We start from the raw sequence: 21284 nt of genomic DNA, 5'->3' as shown, positions 1-21284 counted from the left end.
AGTCAGCAATATATTTTTCAAAATGGTGATTTATATTACTAAATATAATAATTCCAGTAATAGTTAATACGTACTTGTGGTTGTAAATAGTCTCGATCAGTGGAATACAAATATTTTTATCCATTGTAAACAACAATCTTCAACTTAATCGGATAAAATGTCGTTCAAAATCGGCAGGAAAGTGTAGGTTAGAAATTATTGGTGGGTCTTACAAGTTCGTTCAAATCAAATTTTACTTAAAACAATACACCGCGTATAAAATATAATTGATATAATAAAAATAGTGCTTCCGGAACGAGCATTCTCTATACCGTGAGTAATACTTAGGATTATTTCGTTCATTTGGCAACTACAATAAATTTTATTGCAAATTTATTGTTTACATTTAGGTTATATCAGAATATAGCGCTCTATTTTAAGACCACAATGTCGTTTCCAACGAAAGAAGAACGTGCACTTTGCTGGGGAGCGCGAGACAAATTCTGGGCTTGTTTGGACCAGCATAAAATAGAAAATGACACCAGCAAAGACAGTCCATGTGCCCAATTTAGAAAAATGTACGAGCAATCATGCTCTGCGCAATGGGTAAAACACTTTGATAGGAGAAGAAGCTATCTACAGTTTAAGGAAAAAGTAGAGAAACATGGATATGAACCATTAAATGAAGAAAAGTATAAATAATAGTGTTCCAAGGTGTGATATAGTTCAGTAGATATTGTTATAATGTTTAAATAAATATATAAACACAAGTAAAGGTAGGTAACTTCCTGCGGGGACAAAAATCATATGAATTGATGGTTTTTGATACATATGTATTTATTTGGTATATGTACAAGTTATATGCTGCCACCTTACACTTTGGTTTCTGCTCTAAAACTATATTATACACAGTGATATAAGAATTGCACCTAGTAAGTAATATACAAGTTTAATTTAGAGAGGAATTTATACCTTTTTGGTCATAACTTTAAGCGCGAGGTACCCAAAGAGACTGGCTAGAATATAAGTGGTAAATAAATAAATCACATCAACATAAAAGGGATGAGAATTAAGCGAGTACTCCTCCAAGATGGAATCGACGTTGTAATGACAGTAATCCGACACACAAGGCAAGTTTTCGCGATTGTTTCCCAGTGTTGCATCAATAAGGGTGTGCAAAACGTAACGATGATACGATGTATATACCAAAATAGATGCTACCGTCGATTGTCGTACAACGATGAAGAATCCACTCAATAGGAGTAAGTATGCAGTAAGAACTCCGGCAACAAAGGTACCATTCTGAAAATGAGTAAAAATAATTCGTATTTCTAATAATGACGTTAATACAATCAAAACAACACTTACGCTTGCTTTCAAGAAAGTTCCAATGATTTGTCCGACAGTATCCGAAATGATGTTGATCATAATACCGCCGTATAAGTAAATAATATATCTGTCCAAGCTTAGTGGTTGTCCTGTCATCGTGTAGGTGATAGAAGTAAAGGTAAACGCGAATATAATCTACAAATAAGAAATTTGCAGCTTAAAATTTTAAACTAAATGAAGCAGTACCTGTTGAGGAACAGTAATCGTAATATAGGTGGCGTAGTAAGTCGAAAGATAGTAATAATTGTTGAAATTCTCTTTCCGGACGAATAATACTTCTGAGGGTACTAGAATAGAATAAAATCTGTTTAGTTTTTGATACAAGTTTGTCTTGTACGTACATTTCAAAACAGCTGGTAACATTGATGTGTAGGCCATGTAAGTAACCGAAATACCAACGAACCCAATATTATTGATAAGTGTTCCAGCATCCGTACCAATATCAAAGTAGAATACTCCCAATAATATGCCCAGTAAAAAGTGCACCAATAATCTCAAATAAAAAGTAGTCTAAAACAAATTTAACAAATTAAAAACTTATCAAAGCCATAAATAGGTAATTATTGTTGAGATTTCTGTACTTATATCATGTTATATAGTAATTACCACTACAAATACTTAATTTATTCCACAACATTATCATTAATCTCTTATTCACATAATATACAAACAATAACATTAAATATCTCGGTGTAAACGCAATTTTCACTCTATTCGCGTCGTCGAATTGGCTGCTCATCTTGGTAATATTGTAAACATCACAGACTAAAACACATTATCGATACGTATCAGATTCTGCACGCCAAATTAAATTTAAAAATCGTTTTGTTTGGAGATATTCATCTCCAATTAAGGCATAAGTTTGCGCAGCTTGTGACGCAGCGTGAAGAAGCCGAGGAATTTGCCGATGAGAACGTGTCCGACCAGAAACAGTACATCGTAGTAATAATTGCCTTTATCCATGCCTAGTTCAGCAAGTAATAAGCTAGGCGTCTTCACGTGGCAATAAGTAACATCATCCGGACATGGCAAACTGGCGCGATCAAAGTACATCGCTTCTACGCATGCCTCCATGCCATAAGCAATGTAAGACAGGTATGACAGGCCGTACATCACTTTCGACATGTGCGTGAACAACATCAAGAAGCCAGCCACTACAAGAAACAACGCCAGCGAGATTGCTCCCAGGAATGTTCCATTCTGAAACAGCGTCATTTTAGTAAATATCGCAGTAAGTAAATATTTTGAGCTTAAAGTTACTCACGATTGGATTGACTGATGTGCCCAGAATAACACCTATTGATTCTGCTGTCAGCGTAGACAGAATCATTATCAGTGAGACCTTCCCCATGCGGGCTATTTCCAATGCTTGGCCAGTCAAAAAATATGATGATACGGTATATATGGCGGCAAAGATCATCTTAAAATTGAATAATTAGTTAATAACACAAATAAACCACAAGCTAACGTTGGAATAAACGAGTGATAAGATTTTATCTTACAAATAACTTAAAAATCTCACATATTCGTGTTTGTTTTATGTATAAACGCAATTTTTACATATTTAAATCAAATTAAGCTTACTTGTAAGGGCATGTGGACCATAATAAACGACATGTAGTAAGTACTCAGATTAAACCAATTGTTGAAACTCTCTTTTCGTAAGATTGGCACTTCTGACGGCACTGAAAACAGTTTAATTGTGAATTAATAATTAATTAATTATTATATTAAAATAATATCTTACATTTGAGAGCAGCTGGCATCATGGTTGTATAACTTAAATATACCATAGATATTATAAAGTACCCAATATTTTTCATCGTCTTTGAGCCGTCGTTACCGTAATCGTAGTATAACAATCCAATAAAAATTCCTACGAGCACGTGCAGTACACATCTAAGATGCAGAATCGTCTGTAAATCATACCAAACTATTTTAGAATTTATTTTAATACGGTTTCATTCATGTTTTATAAGTTTGTATCGTTTTAACATGTAAAAAGTTTCATTGTCATTGTGGTGAAATTGTTATTTATTTATTATATGTTTATGAGTTGGTTGATGAGTATTTACAGAGGTTTATGTGGTTTATTGTTGTTGCATTGCTAAAGTACTTTGGCAGAAGTGGCGTCAATCTGTGCGATTTTAGTTCTGTTGTATCTGATTTTTAACAGTACTTACGCCTTGCCTTGAAGGTGAAAATGATGGTAGAATTTATATACAGTAGATTGTAGATAGCAGAAGGTTACAAATACAGAAAGAGCGCTAAAATTAGGCGATGGTTATTAAGAGACGGTTGATAACTCTTTAAGCTGGTAGTATTTCAAGCAACACTTACCTTTTTACTTAAAATTAATAAATCACCATATAAAACTAAATGTTTGTGCTTTTTCTGAGCGAAAATGTGCTTATTTTGGTGCATATGAAAGGAAATGGTGCATAAATTAATAATTAACTAAACCTACATGCAAAAAAATCAATAATGATAAAAACAATAATAATATTAATTGTTTGCGATAAAAGTAATCGTTGGCGTACGCAATTGCTGCGTTTAAAACTAATTTATAGAAATTTGCACATTTTACGAACCTTATTTACGATAATTAATTAAATTATTACTAATATTAATAAACTTACCCAATCTCTATATAATTGTATCAGGTTTCGCAGTAAAAGTACTCGGAATCGATAAAATTCGGAGGGTTTTTGCACCAGAACCATCGTCCGTTCTTCATTTGTGAGCAGGTGTGATCGGGACGGCTGCTGAATTAATTGCACTGCGAAGGAAATGAATAATTTTTGCGTTAATAATGGGTCATATAAAGATATATATCACCTAGACCTCATTGTGTTTTTTAATTACATATTAAATGTAATTCACTGTTTCTCACAGAAACAAATTACAATAATTACGTGCGTGTTTTCCAAATTACGACAATTATTCAGTTATTAATATTATAAAATTAAATAAAGTAATTTTGGTTACAAAACTTTTGGCGCACTTATAAGAAAATAACATACGTAATTTATTCACAAGATTAAGATTTACTTACATTTATGTGGCTTAGGCTTAATACGCCAGTTACTCTCTCGTGTGGCTTTCACGAGCTTGTCATTAAAATCACCATATTCACAGTTTGCCACTTCGAGCACTGAAAAAAATATGAATCGGTAATTATTTACAACGGAAGTAATCGGTGACTTTGACGAGTTTTATGGGAATGCGGAATACGATCAGCAATTATGGATACTTTTTTACTTGTTTTGACTTACGATGGTCAGCAGGATTGTGGTACTGCGGACAGTCAAGGCCGACAGAGGCGAGGAACGGAATTGTATTCAGGGCCGTGCCCTGATACAGACATTGCCCATCCGCGATGACATAGACGTGGTCGAACATCTCGAAGATTGACGCGCTCGGCTGGTGTATCGTGCAGATAATCGTCCGGCCATCGTGTGCCAAGTCTTTTAACACCGACACACACTGAAACGATGATAAACTATCCAATCCTCTGAGAAAAAAATTTAAAATTTTTGATTTCCGCGTTTACGTTGATTTTTTTTCTTTGCTTACGTGGTTGGTTCATCCAAAAACATAATTGGAGGATTGTCGATAAGTTCCAACGCGATTGAGAGTCGCTTTCGTTGCCCGCCTGATAAGCGATTGCAACGTGTGTGAATGGTTTCCGCCAGGCCCAAAGTTTCCAAAATATTTGACAACTAAAAGTAGGCATTTTAATATTTTTTATAACTTTTTCCAATTTATGACAAAATTATGTGACTTACAAGCCAATGACGTGATTCTGGCGGTATTGTAGTGCCCAATTTTAACTTGGCCGCGAAAACCATCGTCTCCCAAACCGTGAAAAGCGGGCATAACATATCATCCTGAAGGATATAACAGGAGTCCTTGGTATAAGATACTTTGTCAATGGATTTCACTTCCTGGCCCGTGCATCGAATCATACCAGACGTGCCACTTTTGCTAAACAAAAAAATCACATTTTTGACGTAACCTATTGAGTATAATTAGCTCATAATAATAATAAGTCATTATCGATTATTAAGTGTGTAATAATTTCACTTTATCAAAGTATTACCAGTAATTAGTGGCGATACTTGATTCTACGAATCGTGTCGTGACGACGCATGTTAATTAAAAGCCATGGAAGGCATGACACGTGGCTTAGCAACTGACGTTGTAGTTATGTTTTTACAAAATTGCATTGCTATACCATTGTCATTCCATTGTTATGCTCGCTGGAATCAATGTTAATTTAATTGATGTCATTCTCGCGGAGAAATTAATGGACACAATGTGTTGAATAATTATAATTTGAATTATAACTTGATGACATTCAAAAATTTCCATATTTTAATGGAAAAGTAAATGTGACATAGCAGTAAAGTAATTTACAGATTAAAAAGATTCACTTACGCAAAACAACAAATACATCTGAGCAAAGTGCAAAAATTGCGCTACTTTCAAGATATAAAAATTATTATCGCGACACATATTAAACAGTAATTGGGAAATAAAAGTGTAGCTATTAAAAATAGTTGCCCGTTTGGGGGCTTATTGTCATAAAATGTTGTTTAACAACATTCGTTCTCAAAGCAAGATATTATATTGAGTTTTTGTGGTTTCTTGCTCTTCAAAACTGTAGCGAAGTTTTAGTAGCCAAGATTTGCCCTTGAAACAAGTTTTTACTAAACGTGAGAATGCATTATTGAATTCAGTGTTCCTCTATAGGTTGTTCACTCTTAATAATTACGATTGAAACGTAAAAACACGGAACTTAACTCTACCGAATATATAAATTTAATAATGAATTAAAATACCTTACCCAATCTTTTTTTAAATCGTTATTTTTATGTATATTGATTGATATTCACTTAATTATCTATTGAAAAGTAAATACGGCAATCTCAGCTCCAAAATGACTTTAAACGCTATTCATCAATAGTAATTACATCATATAAAATATAAAAATTGTCTAATGAATCAAAAAAATAAATGATTTCGTCTTATACGATAATTATTCATTGACAGGTATCAGCCGGTAATTAATGTACATTCGTAAATAATTATAGCCACGTGTGCATAATTAAGTATGCGTTTAATTTAATTGAAATTTTATACAAAATTTATTTTTCCGTGATGGGTAATAAATTATTGAATTGTTAATGGCACTTACTGAAATCCAGAAAGTATATTAAGTAAGGACGACTTGCCGGCACCGGAAGGACCCATGATGGCCGTCAACTCTCCGGATTTAAACATTCCGGAAAGACTGTTTAGAATTTGTTTCGTTCCTGCAACAGTAAAAAATAAATTATGCATAATTAAAATCTTTTTCAACACAGTCAATCAAATTGCTCACTGTGAATATAAAATTACAGCAATTTATTATGTTTGACTATAACTACGACTGTGCGACATTCAAATTCAGATAATTTTCCTGTCGTATTCAACGTCAATCTCACTGCAACATTTTCTAAATGTAATTGGAAATTTAAAAGGCATTTCGTAATTATCACACAATTGGTTAGGATTTATAAGAAAATGTTGTTACAGAGTTTTCTCAGTCTTCGTTTCATTATTTTGCAATACAAAGATTTACACAATGATTTAAATCTTAATAAAAGATAAACTTGCGAAACTTTTTTATTAAGCCATTCACAAATATTTGTACACACAACATTCTCTCACGATTTTGTTAATCTATTGTCGCATATCTCGCAATGGTTCAGTGCACATGCGCTCTAGCGCTAAAACGCAACACCGTATTTTGACTTTGAATTATGGAAGTTTTTTCCTAGTAAATGTTATTACTATTACACAAAAAGAACAGTAATAGTTAATGATTTGTTTTGGGAATCTAATTACATACCTGGATACTCATAATATGATCAAACCAATGTCATTATTTTGTTATATGATATCAAAATAAACCTGCACCATGCACATAACATAAAAATATTACTAAGAAATCAAATTTCTGTTCAATATTCGTTAAGATATCGTAAATCAATGGTTTTATTATCAAAATTTTGAAATTTTTAACATTTTACTCATTTTTGGTGAAATATTTACTTTAAATAAATTTTTAAACAGTTTTTAAATATACTATCTGATTCTTTAGGTTGTAAATAGTAATTATTTTTAATGTGTACACTATTTAATAATATTCGTTTAAAATCACCGTTATAAAAAGCAGAAACATTTAATTAACAAAGCAATTATTTAAAAGTTGCGCTAATTTTGCATTTTGTTTTGATTCCAATCAATATTCTACTGTCAACATGCTTAAAATGCCACTTTATTACTTGTTTACATTTATTAAAATTTATAATCGACAATTTTAATCAAATATCTTAGCTAAGAGCATGCAAAGTATTTTGTTTTTATTTTAATAGAAACCCACAAAAAATAGTAGCAAACCTGATAGACAGACAACCTTGCAACCTTGACTAACAAAATTTTAGATGTATCAAAACACAAATTAGATACTTATTCATTCAAATTAACATAAATTAAATTTGCGACAAAAAATTGTCTTAACGTGAACAGGAACAACATTATGTTTACTTAAAACAAAACCTGTAGATTGGACTAAGTTTATATTACAAACGTATTTTATTTTTAGCTCTTATCAAATAGTTTAAGATGTATTTTTCGCAGCAATATATGGTGCGTGGTGTCTTTGTACGTTAGCCGCGTGTGCTTGAAGCAATTAAGGAATTACGGTCAATATCACCCATTGCTATTGGACTAGTTTAAGACACGCGCCGGCATATTGCAACCAAAGCGCGTAATGCATGTGCTTCTTGTGAACCGCGATCAATTTTACGTTTGAAATTCAGCGTTGTGCAAAAGGCAATCTTTACAAAACCGCGCTCACAGTCGCAGTCGTAGACGCAGCGCACTTTCAATTAGAGATTTCGTTATGTAACGCGTGTCATTCATGCCGCGTGCAGAGGAAAATTAATTGCTAATTATGTCTCAGACGTATATGGGAATGCTACATCATTATGAGAAGCATTCGATTCATAAATAAATCTGTAGGATGACGAGTGAATAAAATTTTGTAAATTTTTAGAAGAATTATGAACTATTTAATGAAGATTAAAAATTATTGTGTCCAATTGTTCAGAATATTTTGTTATCCCAGAAAAATAAGCCCTAGTTGCTCTTTATTTTATTTTCTGGATGCAAAACGTAATATTCAGTTGACGTAGACGATAATAATATGATTAACACCTTATAACTGTATAAATATTTATACATTAACTATAAAACGAGAAAATATCTTGAAACGTAACCAATTGAACTATCAATATATTACTCACACTTCAATAAGTTGTGTTTCTACCTGGAAAATATAATAACGATACCCTTGGCCCATTTGCACTATTACATAATTATTAGTTAAATATTGAAATGAATTAAACCTATTACCATCCGAATGAATTAGTTACTATGTAGTTACTTTAATATGTTTAATTAAAATTGTGTAAAGTGTATAAAAACTATTCTCACATCATATTTTTAATTTTTTCTCTTGAGCATGTTTCTACTGAATTTATAATTACATGTGTGCCTGGCTTTCTGTCTGCGTTTTTAATTATAATGGAAAAATCTTGATTTTCAACATTTTGCACCAGTCACACGAAATAATCACTGTGAATCGTAAGCGTAATTAGCATAATCACGATTTGCAACTTTTGAACCAATATTCACTTCAACAACATTATATACAATTATTACTAATTTTGTTGATGCGGCGCCGATAACAAGTTACGTGAGAATTGTTATTATAAATTAAACTTAAATTTTTATTAATTCACCAAAATCACGAATGCAAAGACAAAAATTTGGTATAATTTTTAGTTAAATGTAAAATTTAGCATAAAATACAATTATAATTAAATTAAAATATGAAATTATCATTTTCCATCATCGTAAAATTTCAAAAATGGAACACATCGAATTGAAAGTGTTTGCAAAATATTTAATTTAAAAGTTTAGCAATCGAGCAATAGTTCAAAAGTATTAAAATTTAAATATACGTCAATCAAACTGTAACTAACTACACCTTTAACTATTTCAGCAACTTCTTTCTGCAGATACGCAAAGAGTGTATAAAATTGTTACGAGCACCAGACGATCAAATATTACTCAATTGAAATAAAATGCTAAAACACTAAAAACCCAATTGAACGTCGTTTGAGTAATTGAGTTTATCACACATGCGAGTATAAATTGCAAAACTCAAAAAAAAATTATGAAATTCTAAGTTTATCACTTTCGATGACTTTCAAATCAGATAATGCAGCGGAGAAGTTGAATAATTATTGCTATTGTCCATCACTAGTTACTAATCGTTTCATTAGCCATCGATGATTGACCCTAATCACGGATATTGACATTGGATCTGTCAATAAATTCTTATTAATAAATTTAAATATTTCGTCATCAATCATTTAGAAAATATTTCACAGTTTCAAAACTGATTATTTCATGTATGTGAAATTTTGTGCGTTTAAATACTAGATGCCTTGGATTGAGATTGAATTAATACGCGATTTGGCGCTGTATTATCAACTGAGCGAGTTCATTGATACTTGACTTTGTGCTTTTGTCACTGCATTTGCTACTGCCTATCGCGTCGAGCAGATTTAGCCTAAATAATGAATTTCTGTCATGTTGTATTACCTCAGTTATAAAATATGTACACAATTTATTTTAATTCTACAAAATTACAATTGGAACTGAATGAAGCACATAACTGCTACTTTCACATTGAAAATTAAAGTTGCTAAGCATAGGTTAGAGGCATAATTATAGGCAACACGGAATAAAGTGTAGGTTTTAATGAAATAGTTTTACGTATTGTTAAATCTAAAAATAATTAAGTTGTCGTTTTTTAACTAGTCATTACGTCCAGTACTATTTGTACAATTCCTGTAGGAGTTTTGCAAATAAATTTGACAAAATTGCAAAATATAGCAATTCTACTTCCAACCAAATAATTATCTAGTAAAAGAATTTAAATTTTGTTGACAAAAAATTAAATGCACGTTATTAGCTGAGGATCGAGCAATTTTTCAGATTTTTTATTATGAATTAATAAACTTATTAAATAATTTAATCAAGTTTTTGTTGTTTAGTCGACTGCTAATCATAAATAATTCGCGAGACCTTCACATACATTAAAATCGATAAAAACAAGTAGGTCTCCTTGTAAATTTTGGCAATCATAATAAATAATAATTTGACGCAAATTTGGCATAAAAACATCGTGCTTGTCTTTGAAAATTATTTGATTTTCAATGTACATAAATTGATACATGTATTTTCTCTTAAAACTTCAGTTATATTGTTATTCTATTTTCAAACAAGATCAACAACGTCTTATAAAATTTAATACCCATATATGGCGAAAGCGAAAGTTTCATCTTATATTCTTTACTCTTGTCATTGCTGAATAGAACCATCGACAAGCATTTCCTACTAATACCTCATTTGTACTTCCTGTATCGAAGTATTGCTTACTCACTCAATTTTCTTCTGCGGGTCACTCGTTTCTATTTATAAGGTTTCCATTACATCATAATCATTTTTGTCCTTTGGCATTTGTCTGGCTTGACAGAAGGAAAGAAGACTAGTAATAAATCTTATAATAATTAAATTATATATTTTATATTTTTATGCATTCCTGCTCAATTGTGTGCAAATTATATGTTGACATAGAATAATCGTTAAAACGGTTTGTTTATTATATTGCCGCTTGTCTTGTAGACAAAGAACGACTAGTTTATGGGATATTGTGCAAAATTATTGGATTTCCGACATTAATTATGCTCATATCCGGTTAGAAAACCAAACAAGAATCGGTTATAAACATGAAACGGTTGACTTGCGCGTGTTGGGTAATCAAATTATTTGTATAAACAAAGGATTATCTATTTACAATCAAAAGAAAATGCAATACTTTATGAAATTTAAATTTACTTATGAAATTTATATCAACTCTTAACCTACAAGTAAATGTTAGAGTTTATAGCAAAATTTTATGTTAATTTTATTAAAAGTCACATATTCAGACCAAATAGGTTTTGATATCTATCTAGAACCCGAAGGCATCAAATGTTGGCAACATTTTTGCGCGTTATCAAGTAATATTAGAGACAATATTTGATGTTAGAATACCAACTGTAAACTAATGGATTTATTATGACTTCATGGACGCATTATATGCGCGTCCACGTGCACATTAGTTATGCGCAACAAGTGCAACGAGTGCAACGACAGTTTACGACAATTTAATGACAATGTAATCGCAAATGACCAATAATTTTGCGTTTGTCAACGGTGCATGACTTTAATATTCCGACTAAAACTTACAGTTTTTTCATCATATTTTTAGGTATTATCCATCACCACTCATTCTAACATTATAACCGACATATGCTCTAAATATGCAATAGAATTCGATTAAATTGATATTGAAATATGATTTTAATGTCTTGCTTTTTAAAGACTTTTAATTAAATACAAAACAAATTATTTTCATTTGTTTATTCTGACACAACCGAAGAAAATTGCGTTTATTTGTTAATTTGCTTCGTTTTGCTTAATTAAATAGCCAGTCATTAGTGAAATTTTGAAATGAATCGGATAAAATCGGTTTCGGTTGAGTTGCAAAACATGATTGCATTTGACGTGAATCTGATTCACCAAATGAATGTTTGACTCCTGAATTCCTCTTATGGTGAATTTACACATTTTCTAATTCTCTCGTAATTGACGTGAAAAAGTTTGTAAGAGTTTACAGGCATGCGAAAAGCAACTGAGCCAACCGACCCAACAAGATTTGACATTTCACAATTGCGCGCGACGCAAATGTTGCATGCTGCGCGGAAAGTTGAGCGAAACTACAGAGCAACAGAATGACATTAAAGGAAAGAAATGCACATGTGCGTAGACATTTCTAACTGTAATTTAATTTCATAAAAAATAAATAAATACAAAGCTTACATAATAATAATTTTGAATGTTAAAAATGAAAAAAACCTGTTTGGTTATATTTTTGTTATTGCTTGATGCAGTATAATACGAGTATGCCGATGAGTTTACCGTAATGATGATAGCAATACGATAATCGTGGAATAGGCCAATAGAATCGGTTGGACTGGTTTTTGGCTATGAGTTGTGGGGCATGAACTCTAGCGAGGAAAAATTGCTACTAATAACATTTATCGCGCTCGTTATACAAATAACCTCGATATTTTCCGAATTAAAATGTTATCGGCACTCTGCAACATCATATTATATATTAATATTTTGGGTAATGATTTCTACATAACAATAATATAAAAAGGAACAATAGAAACATTTTAAATTTAAATTTACGAGCAAAAAAACGTTTGCTTGCAATGACAATACAATGTTCCTCATGTCGCATCACCATGCACGCAATTATTCCCAACAAAAAAGTTCATTATCATTCACAATATTCTCGTGACATTGAAATGTAGTTCATTAATGACTGCTTGCACAACGCACGCGACGACCGCTCGAAAAAAAATTCTGGACGTTTACGCAGTAGAAATAAAAATAATCCGGAGAAAATGCTTTAAATATAAATTTTTGCACAAAAAACTTTAATATTAAACAATGTTAAATAATCTTGTAATTAGTTACACGTGTTTAATGTTATTTTGCTGTTGTTAAAGTTTAAAGTTTAAGTGTAATATTTATTTGACTCGATGCTGGTAATAAATGATTTCTTTCTTATAATGATAAGCTGCAGGCTCAGTATATGACTAAGACTGAACAAAAGCGAAAGTTTCAGAATTTATATGCTGCATTGAAGTTTAAAACGGATTTACATCGAGCAATAGACTAAAGTCGAGAAAATTACATTCAAATTGACTATTTTATTAACTGATAACAAAGACCGGATGAGTTGCCATTCGGAATTCATAATTTATTTAAAATAGAATAAAATTTAACAAACCTTTTCTGTTTTTGACGATATAACTCAAGTTATCAAACTCGATATCGCGTTTCTCGCGCTTCGAAGGCTGGAGATAAATTTTCCGCTGTTCTGCCATCGTTTTTCCAATAAATTACGTCAACAAATTGATTACAAACTTAAATAAACTTAACACGCGCCGCAAAACTTTCATCAAAATATATTTCAAATAGTTTTTTGTATACACTTTTCACTATAATCACGTATCAAATGTATATGATGACCGAACCGCAAAGGTGAAGATTCTTGTGTTTTCGCGGTTTTATACGAGAACCGTTGGCTTGTGATATCGACGCGCGAATGCAAATTCCCGGCGCGTGCAGCGCGAAGCACCCACCGTCGATGCCGTCGAGCGATCGGCGAGAAGTGAGCTAGCTTAACTACGCACACGATGTCGACCGACTGAAAGTTCCGTCGCTTCCATCCAGTTCCATTTCATTGCCTACTCACTGAAATTGCAAGTACGGAAAGTGTAATAATGATTTGAGAATCAAGTCTAGACTTAAGTCTCGACTAAAGACTGATTTCCGAAGAATTTTGCGTGTTTACTTAACTTGACTGAACTTTACTTAAGTTAAGTTACTCAAATATAGTTCATATTGACTTATTATAAATGACAATAGGTCATTTTGCGTGCCCTTTTCAACCAAAACAAGTCATACGAATAAAAATTACTGAACAATGACGAATAATAAGCAGAGAACGAGAAATACATTTTTCCATCGATTGTTGCTGAGCTGGTGAGCGAATAATGCGTGTAATAAAAGTGTGCTGTTGTTAATTATTCGAGTTACCTTCGCTTTTAACGACATCGTTTTGCTCTTGCGTACGCACTGAGTGTGTAAAGCAGCGAACACTCTTCGCTGGTGGAATTTCTTGGCGTGCTGCTTGCTTGTTGTTGCAGGTAAACTTTTGCTTTCTTGCTCGAAGAAGGCAAGGAGGCTCGCCGAGTTGGGTAGAAGGTCGAGTTTCAATTTCAAGTTCACTAACGCGTAGAGTTGCGAAATGCAAGTGGCTTAACATGATGACCAGACTTAAGTCGTATTATTTGTACATTAAAATATCTCCGTCCCTTGAATAAACCATTTTTAATAACACCATATTAAAGCAAAAACAAAAATTTATGCCAATGCCAATAATAATAAAATTTATAATATTAAAAGCAACAGGGTCACGTAAGGTTAAATTATTTCAAAAATTTATACTGCAATATTTTTGTATTGCCTTTTCACTAAAAAGATAAATTGAAACTAATGTTTCTATTTTTTATTTTTGCATTTTAGAGCATTTTATTCTTCGTATAATTTAAAATATATATTCGTATACGTGTGTTACACGGACGCTACCATCTAGATGCGTGACCACTCACTGCTACATAAACAATTCCGCACTGCTACACATGCGCGCCATACTGTTCGAAACAGTTTCTACTTATGTGAGGTTCATTATATGTCCTCAGATGGCGCGACGATGCAGGTTTAACTCGACACATTCCAGCAAGTGAATTTTGTTTTGTTGATCGGTGCGATAACAACGAGCACATATTCCACACTTTCGGCTTGTGTTATTCTTTGATATAAGTTGGCTAAATCGCGTTATATTTCCCGATCGCTGGTGGTAATTAGTGTTAATAAACGTGTTTGATCTGCTATCAGCTATTTATCGCGGGTGTAATCTTCGTAATTCTAAATTTTGCGTGTTTAGTTTATTCGCGTGTTTGTCAGTATGTTGCCGTCGGGCGATGGCAGGCCATGTTTCATAAACAGAGGAGCATGGACTGATATGCAACCTGGTAAATATTGTCATTCTTGTCATTATTATGCGAATAACAAGAATTTTAATTCAATGATTGTGTTCCGACGGAACTAAAATTTATTTCCACATGATTGAAAATAATGCTTTGTTTCTTATTTATTTCAGGATTTACCAACTTGCCATCGATTTACCGTCTTCCGTAACTGGTAAGTAAGATAATTTTATTATTAATGGAAAGAGTTTGCCGAGTATCTAGACTGCAGTTTAGTTCTACGTTTTATTGTTGTTCTGCAATGTTACCAAAATGAAAAAGTTCTTTCTAAAGCAAAATTAGGAATGGAAATTTAAAGTTTTATTTGAAGAACATTCAGTAAGATATATTCCTCAACTTCTTATCTTAGTAAAATTTATATATGACTTAAATATTTGATGTTAAATCGGGCAATCTTTCAGCATAAGAAATTTGAATTACATAAATCGAATTTATATCTCTTTTTTCATTAATTTTAATACTTAATCTCAATTGTGGGAGTACTACTTGAATCATTTATAGATGGCACTAGTGTAAGGTAAAATCATAAAATAGACTTATTGGCCAATAATAATAAAATTTATAATATTAAAAGCAACAGGGTCACGTAAAGGGTTAAATTATTTCAAAAATTTATACCGCAATATTTTTGTATTGCCTTTTCACTAAAAGATAAATTGAAACTAATGTTTCTATTTTTTATTTTTGCATTTTAGAGCATTTTATTCTTCGTATAATTTAAAATATATATTCGTATACGTGTGTTACACGGACGCTACCACCTAGATGCGTGACTACTCACTGCTACATAAACAATTCTGCACTGCTGCACATGCGCGCCATACTGTACGAAACACTTGTGAGGTTCATTATATGTCCTCAGATGGCGCGACGATGCAGGTTTAACTCGACATATTCCAGCGAGTGAATTTTGTTTTGTTGCATCGGTGCGATAACAACGAGTACACATTCCACACTTTCGGCTTGTGTTATTCTTTAATATAAGTTGGCTAAATCGCGTTATATTGCCTGATCGCTGGTGGTAATTAGTGTTAATAAACGTGTTTGATCTGCTATCAGCTATTTATCGCGTGGGTAATCTTCGTAATTCTAAATTTTGCGTGTTTAGTTTATTCGCGTGTTTGTGAGTTTGTTGTCGTCGGGCGACGGCAGGCGATATTTCATCAACAGAGGAGCATGGACTGATGTGCAACCTGGTAAATATTGTCATTCTTGTCATTATTATGCGAATAACAAGAATTTTAATGCAATGATTGTGTTCCGACGGAACTAAAATTAATTTCAACATGATTGAAAATAATGCTTTGTTTTTCATTTATTTCAGGATTTACCAACTTACCATCGATTTACCGTCTTCCACAACTGGTAAGTAAGATAATTTTATTATTAATGGAAAGAGTTTGCCGAGTATCTAGACTGCAGTTTAGTTCTACGTTTTATTGTTGTTCTGCAATGTTACCAAATGAAAAAGTTCTTTCTAAAGCAAAATTAGGAATGGAAATTTAAAATTTTATTTGAAGAACATTCAGTAAGATATATTCCTCAACTTCTTATCTTAGTAAAATTTATATATGACTTAAATATTTGATGTTAAATCGGGCAATCTTTCAGCATAAGAAATTTGAATTACATAAATCGAATTTATATCTCTTTTTTCATTAATTTTAATACTTAATCTCAATTGTGGGAGTACTACTTGAATCATTTATAGATGGCACTAGTGTAAGGTAAAAATCATAAAATAGACTTATTGCCTATTTCTATATTTATCAGCAAACGTTGGCATTCGACACGAGAATTGTGTTTGTTTTGATTTTTTATTGCCGTGCGAATAGCTACGTCCAAACTTGCCGCGTGTTGTCGTTGCCATCCTTGCGTCGGCCTTACGCGTTCGGGCAGCAGGTAGTCGTATCATGAAATGTTGCGATATTTTTTGTTTGGCTGAGGTACAGCATGCACTAGTTTAATACTTTGTCTTATAGAGAATTTGCCGTAGATTAATAATTTTCAATACGTTCCTTTCTGCTGCTTTTAGTTCCAGAAATAAGAAATATACGTAATCGAAAAAAACTTGTAAAAATAAAAATTTGCCAAAATTTGCACTTTTAGTCACGATTTCTAAACATTTTACCCTATCAAATTTTATTATTTTATATTCTTACCTTTGATTGCTACCTCTTTTAGTTTAGAAGATATTCGCTACCCCTAGCCCATTTATTCTTATGAATTTTTTCATCTCTCAGATTTCCAATTTAACTAACTTAGCTAATAGAGAATGGGAGTCACTTCTACCGCTATCCTTGTACGGTGCCCTGAATGGGAGTCACTTCTACCGCTACCCTCGTACGGTGTCCTGAATGGGAGTCACTTCTACCGCAACCATACCTCAATTTTTGCAATAACAAAGACGCTGCGATCAGATGATATTTATCTCTTTTAGTTTACGAGATATTCGCGATTGAATAAAACGGGCAAAAATTGAAAAATGTCACTTTTTAGTACTTTTAGTGGCGATTTTCGACTTTTTACGGTAGGAAATATAATTATTTTATATTTTTATCTGAAAGACAATTTTCCAATCTATCATAATCAGCAATTTCTTGGTTGCTATCAATTTTAGTTTAAGAGATATTAATTTTTGAAAATCGTCGAAAAAAAGTATCAAGCACCCCCCCTTGGCAATTTTTTCTTAAGAATGAAAATTTCATCTCTCAGATTTCCCTTTTAACTATCCTATCTTATCGAGAATAGTCCGCAGATTAAGACGTTGGTGATCAGATCTCCTTCCTAAATATCTAGTTTACGAGATATGTATGTTTGAATAAAATGGGCAAAAATTGAGAAATGGTTGAAACCCATATTCATAAACTTTTTACTGTAGAAATATAATTATTTTTATATTTTTATCTCATGACAGTCACTATTAATTTTTCCAATCTTCATAATCAAGTACTCAAGTTGGTTGCAATCGCTTTTAGTTTAAGAGATATTAATTTTGAAAATCGTCGAAAAGTGGTATCAATCACCCCTTGGCAATTTTTTCCTTAAGAATGAAAAATTTCACCCTCTCAGATTTCTTTTAACTATCCGTATCTTCTATGAAAATAGCTCCGTAGATTAAGACGCTGCGATCAGATCTTAAAATATCTCTTTAGTTTACGAGATATTCGGGTGTTTGAAGTCAAATGGGCAAAAATTTTCAGAAAATGTCACTTACAGTACCTTCTTCAGTCGCGATTTTCGACCTTTTACGTAGGAAATATAATTATTTTATATATTTATCTGATAGAGAATGTTCCACCTTTTCATAATCAGTGATTCGTTGGTTGCAATCGCTTTGAAGCCATAGATATTAATTTTTGGAAAAATCGTCGAAAAGTATCAAGTACCCCCTTTTGGCAATTTCTTTTTTCTTAAGAAATTTGTACTCTTTTATCTCAGATTTTTTAACTATCCTATCTTTGATAGAAAATAAGTCTTCGTAGATTAAGACGCGTTGCGATCAGATCTTAAATATCTCTTTTAGTTTGCTTACATTACCGCGCTTGAATAAAATGGGCAAAAATTAGAGAAATGTCACTTTAGCACTTTCAGTCGCGATTTCGACCTTTTACGGTAGGAAATATAATTATTTTATATATTTATCTGGATAGAGAATGTTCCAATCTTTCATAATCAGTGTGATTCGTTGTTGCAATCGCTTTTAGTTTTCTAAGAGATATTAATTTTTTGAAAAATTGCGTCGAAAAGTAATAAGCACCCCCTTTGGTAATTTTTCTTATGAAATAAAAATTTCATCTCTCACAGATTTCCGTTTTAAATCTTGAAGTCCTATCTTTATCGAGAATAGTCCGCAGACGTTGCGATCAGATCTTCAATATCTCTTTTAGTTTACGAGATATTCGCGTTTTGAATAAAATGGGCAAAAATTGAGAAATGTCACTTGTGCACTCAGTCGCGATTTTCGGACCCTCTTTACTGTAGGAAATATAATTATTTTATATTTTTATTCGATAGACAATTTTCCAAATCTTTTCATAATCAGTACTAAGTTGGTTGCAATCGCTTTTAGTTTAAGAGATATTAATTTTAAAATCGTCGAAAAAGTATCAATCACCCCCCTTAAAAATACTTTTTCTTAAGTAAATGCAGTGTAAATTTCATCTCTCAGATTTTTAACTATCCTATCTGATAGAAAATAGCCCGTAGATTAAGACGTTGCGATCAGATCTTAAATATTCTTTTTAGTTTACGAGATATTCGCGTTTGAATAAAATGGCAAAAATTGGAGAAATGTCACTTCCTTTTAGCACTTTTCAGTCGCGATTTTCGACCTTTTACGGTAGGAAATATAATTATTTTATAGGTCATCTGATAGAGAATGTTCCACCTTTCATAATCAGTGATTCGTTGGTCGCTTTTTAGTTTAAGAGATATTAATTTTTGGAAAATCGTCGAAAGTAAGTATCAAGCACCCCTTGGCAATTTTTCTTGGCGAATTCAAATTTCATCTCACAATAGATTTTCGTTTTAACTATCCTATCTTTTATACCGAGAATAGTCCGCAGATTAAGACGCTGCGATCAGATGTCTTCGTAGATTCCCTTTAGTTTACAGATAGCTTCCGCGTTTGAATAAAATGTAAAAATTGAGAAATGCCACTTTAGCACTTTAGTCGCGATTTTCGACCCTTTTACTGTAGGAAATATGAATTATTTTCTATATTTTTGTATCTGATAGACAATTTTCCAATCTTTCATAATCAGCACTCAAGTTGGTTGCAATCGCTTTTAGTTTAAGAGATATACCTTTAGGTGCAAATCGTCGAAAAAGTATCAATCACCCCCCCCTTGGCAATTTTTCTTAAGGCACTAAAAATTTCTCATCTCTCATTTCCCTTTAACCATCCTTATCTGATAGAAAATACCCGTGATTAAGACGTGCTGCGATCAGATTCTTAAATATCTCTTTAGTTTACGAGATATACCCGGGGTTTGAATAAATGACAAAAATTGTGAAATGTCACTTTTAGCACTTTAGTCAGTGATTTCGACCCTTCCTGTAGGAAATATAATTATTTTATATTTTTATCTGATATGACAATTTTCCAATCTTCATAATCAGCAATTCGTTGGTTGCAATCGCTTTTAGTTTAAAAGATATTAATTTTGAAAAATCGTCGAAAAAGTATCAATCACCCCCCTTGGCAATTTTTTCCTTAAGAATTAAGAAATTTTCATCTCTCAGATTTCTTTAACTATCCTATCTGATAGAAAATAGCCCAGATTAAGAATACAGGATCAGATCTTAAATACCCTTTAGTTTACGAGATTCGCGTTTGAATAAAAATGGGCAAAAATTGAGAAATGCCACTTTAGCACTTTCAGTCGCGATTTTCGACCTTTACTGTAGGAAATATAATTATTTTATATATTTATCTGATAGAGAATCGAATCTGATCACTCATTTCCGCAATCGAAGTACTTATTTAATCAACTACGAAAGATATAAAGTTATGAACAAAACCGCAATAAAAATATTCCCATGCTTACTAACTTAACTTAAAAGCTATTCTTTTCAGATACTGGAAAACGGACATACCGTGGAAATACGGACCGATTTGGGGATTTCAGTGTAATTTTATGGTAAAATTTTAAGTTTTTAAATCTAAATACTAAAGCTTTCAATTCTTTAAATACGTAATTTTGTTTGAAATAGAACCGAGTAACTGCTATTTGAATGAGTTAATTGGTAAACCAGTATATTCCAAAGATTACCAGATATTAGAGACACCGGCGATGACGCAATGGTTTTTGCATACAATCATATATCTGCAACTGTCAGCGAATCATGCAACAAAATTATATTGCGTATATAATTACGCAGCATGCATTGAGATGGCTCTTGCTAATGTGTGATGATTATTACATTTAAAACATCATTAACCGCCGTTTATATAATTGTATATAAGACATTTAATTGACAAATAGTTTGGTGTGGTTTAGAAATTTCCGCGCGTTGTCTTTATGTATTCATGTGTACACATGCTCTGTTTAAAATTTC

General features: G+C 32.2%; 2 protein-coding genes and 1 long non-coding RNA gene across 8 annotated transcripts in view; 1 reads left to right on the top strand and 2 right to left on the bottom strand.

The window, feature by feature from the left end:
- LOC135792928 (uncharacterized) overlaps positions 1–21284 on the bottom strand; it is a 114379-nt gene that overhangs the window by 85085 nt on the left and 8010 nt on the right. The gene's annotated exons all lie outside the window — the stretch shown is intronic.
- Positions 13–754, top strand: LOC135793056 (cytochrome c oxidase assembly factor 6 homolog). The gene is made up of 2 exons (XM_065303916.1): positions 13–312; positions 390–754. The coding sequence occupies exon 2, from the start codon at positions 427–429 to the stop codon at positions 679–681; it is 255 nt and encodes an 84-aa protein (XP_065159988.1). The 5' UTR covers positions 13–312; positions 390–426; the 3' UTR covers positions 682–754.
- On the bottom strand, positions 796–14452 carry LOC135793054 (ATP-binding cassette subfamily G member 4-like). 5 transcript variants are annotated; one of them, XM_065303912.1, is made up of 11 exons: positions 14209–14452; positions 6569–6686; positions 5157–5355; positions 4945–5090; positions 4644–4882; positions 4424–4522; positions 4008–4147; positions 1710–1878; positions 1555–1655; positions 1348–1503; positions 796–1281 (listed from the first exon to the last, which is right to left on the bottom strand). In XM_065303912.1, the coding sequence occupies exons 1-11, from the start codon at positions 14435–14437 to the stop codon at positions 946–948; spliced, it is 1932 nt and encodes a 643-aa protein (XP_065159984.1). In that variant the 5' UTR covers positions 14438–14452; the 3' UTR covers positions 796–945. The 5 variants fall into 5 exon arrangements, with proteins under 5 accessions (XP_065159984.1, XP_065159981.1, XP_065159985.1 ...); XM_065303910.1 differs by lacking the exons at positions 796–1281; positions 1348–1503; positions 1555–1655; positions 1710–1878 and adding exons at positions 1971–2568; positions 2633–2788; positions 2953–3053; positions 3116–3284; XM_065303914.1 differs by lacking the exons at positions 796–1281; positions 1348–1503; positions 1555–1655; positions 1710–1878; positions 14209–14452 and adding exons at positions 1971–2568; positions 2633–2788; positions 2953–3053; positions 3116–3284; positions 13397–13798.

This window comes from Atheta coriaria, unplaced genomic scaffold, assembly GCF_025399875.1.
Source record: "Atheta coriaria isolate IRGN ID8LTWV9N9 unplaced genomic scaffold, Caltech_Dcor_3.1 hic_scaffold_5_pilon, whole genome shotgun sequence".
NCBI classification, from domain to species: domain Eukaryota; kingdom Metazoa; phylum Arthropoda; class Insecta; order Coleoptera; family Staphylinidae; genus Dalotia; species Dalotia coriaria.
This window is presented reverse-complemented; position numbering and strand designations above follow the sequence as displayed.

Bases quoted from the DNA above. Each gene is read 5' to 3' on its own strand.
- LOC135793056 (XM_065303916.1), top strand. From the start codon at position 427: ATGTCGTTTCCAACGAAAGAAGAACGTGCACTTTGCTGGGGAGCGCGA.
- LOC135793054 (XM_065303909.1), bottom strand. From the start codon at position 14,437: ATGTTAAGCCACTTGCATTTCGCAACTCTACGCGTTAGTGAACTTGAA. The intron at 6,687-14,208 runs GTAACTCGAATA...TTACTGTTGCAG, and splicing joins CGATGTCGTTAAAAGCGAAG to GAACGAAACAAATTCTAAAC. The intron at 5,091-5,156 runs GTAAGTCACATA...GCCTACTTTTAG, and splicing joins CAGAATCACGTCATTGGCTT to TTGTCAAATATTTTGGAAAC.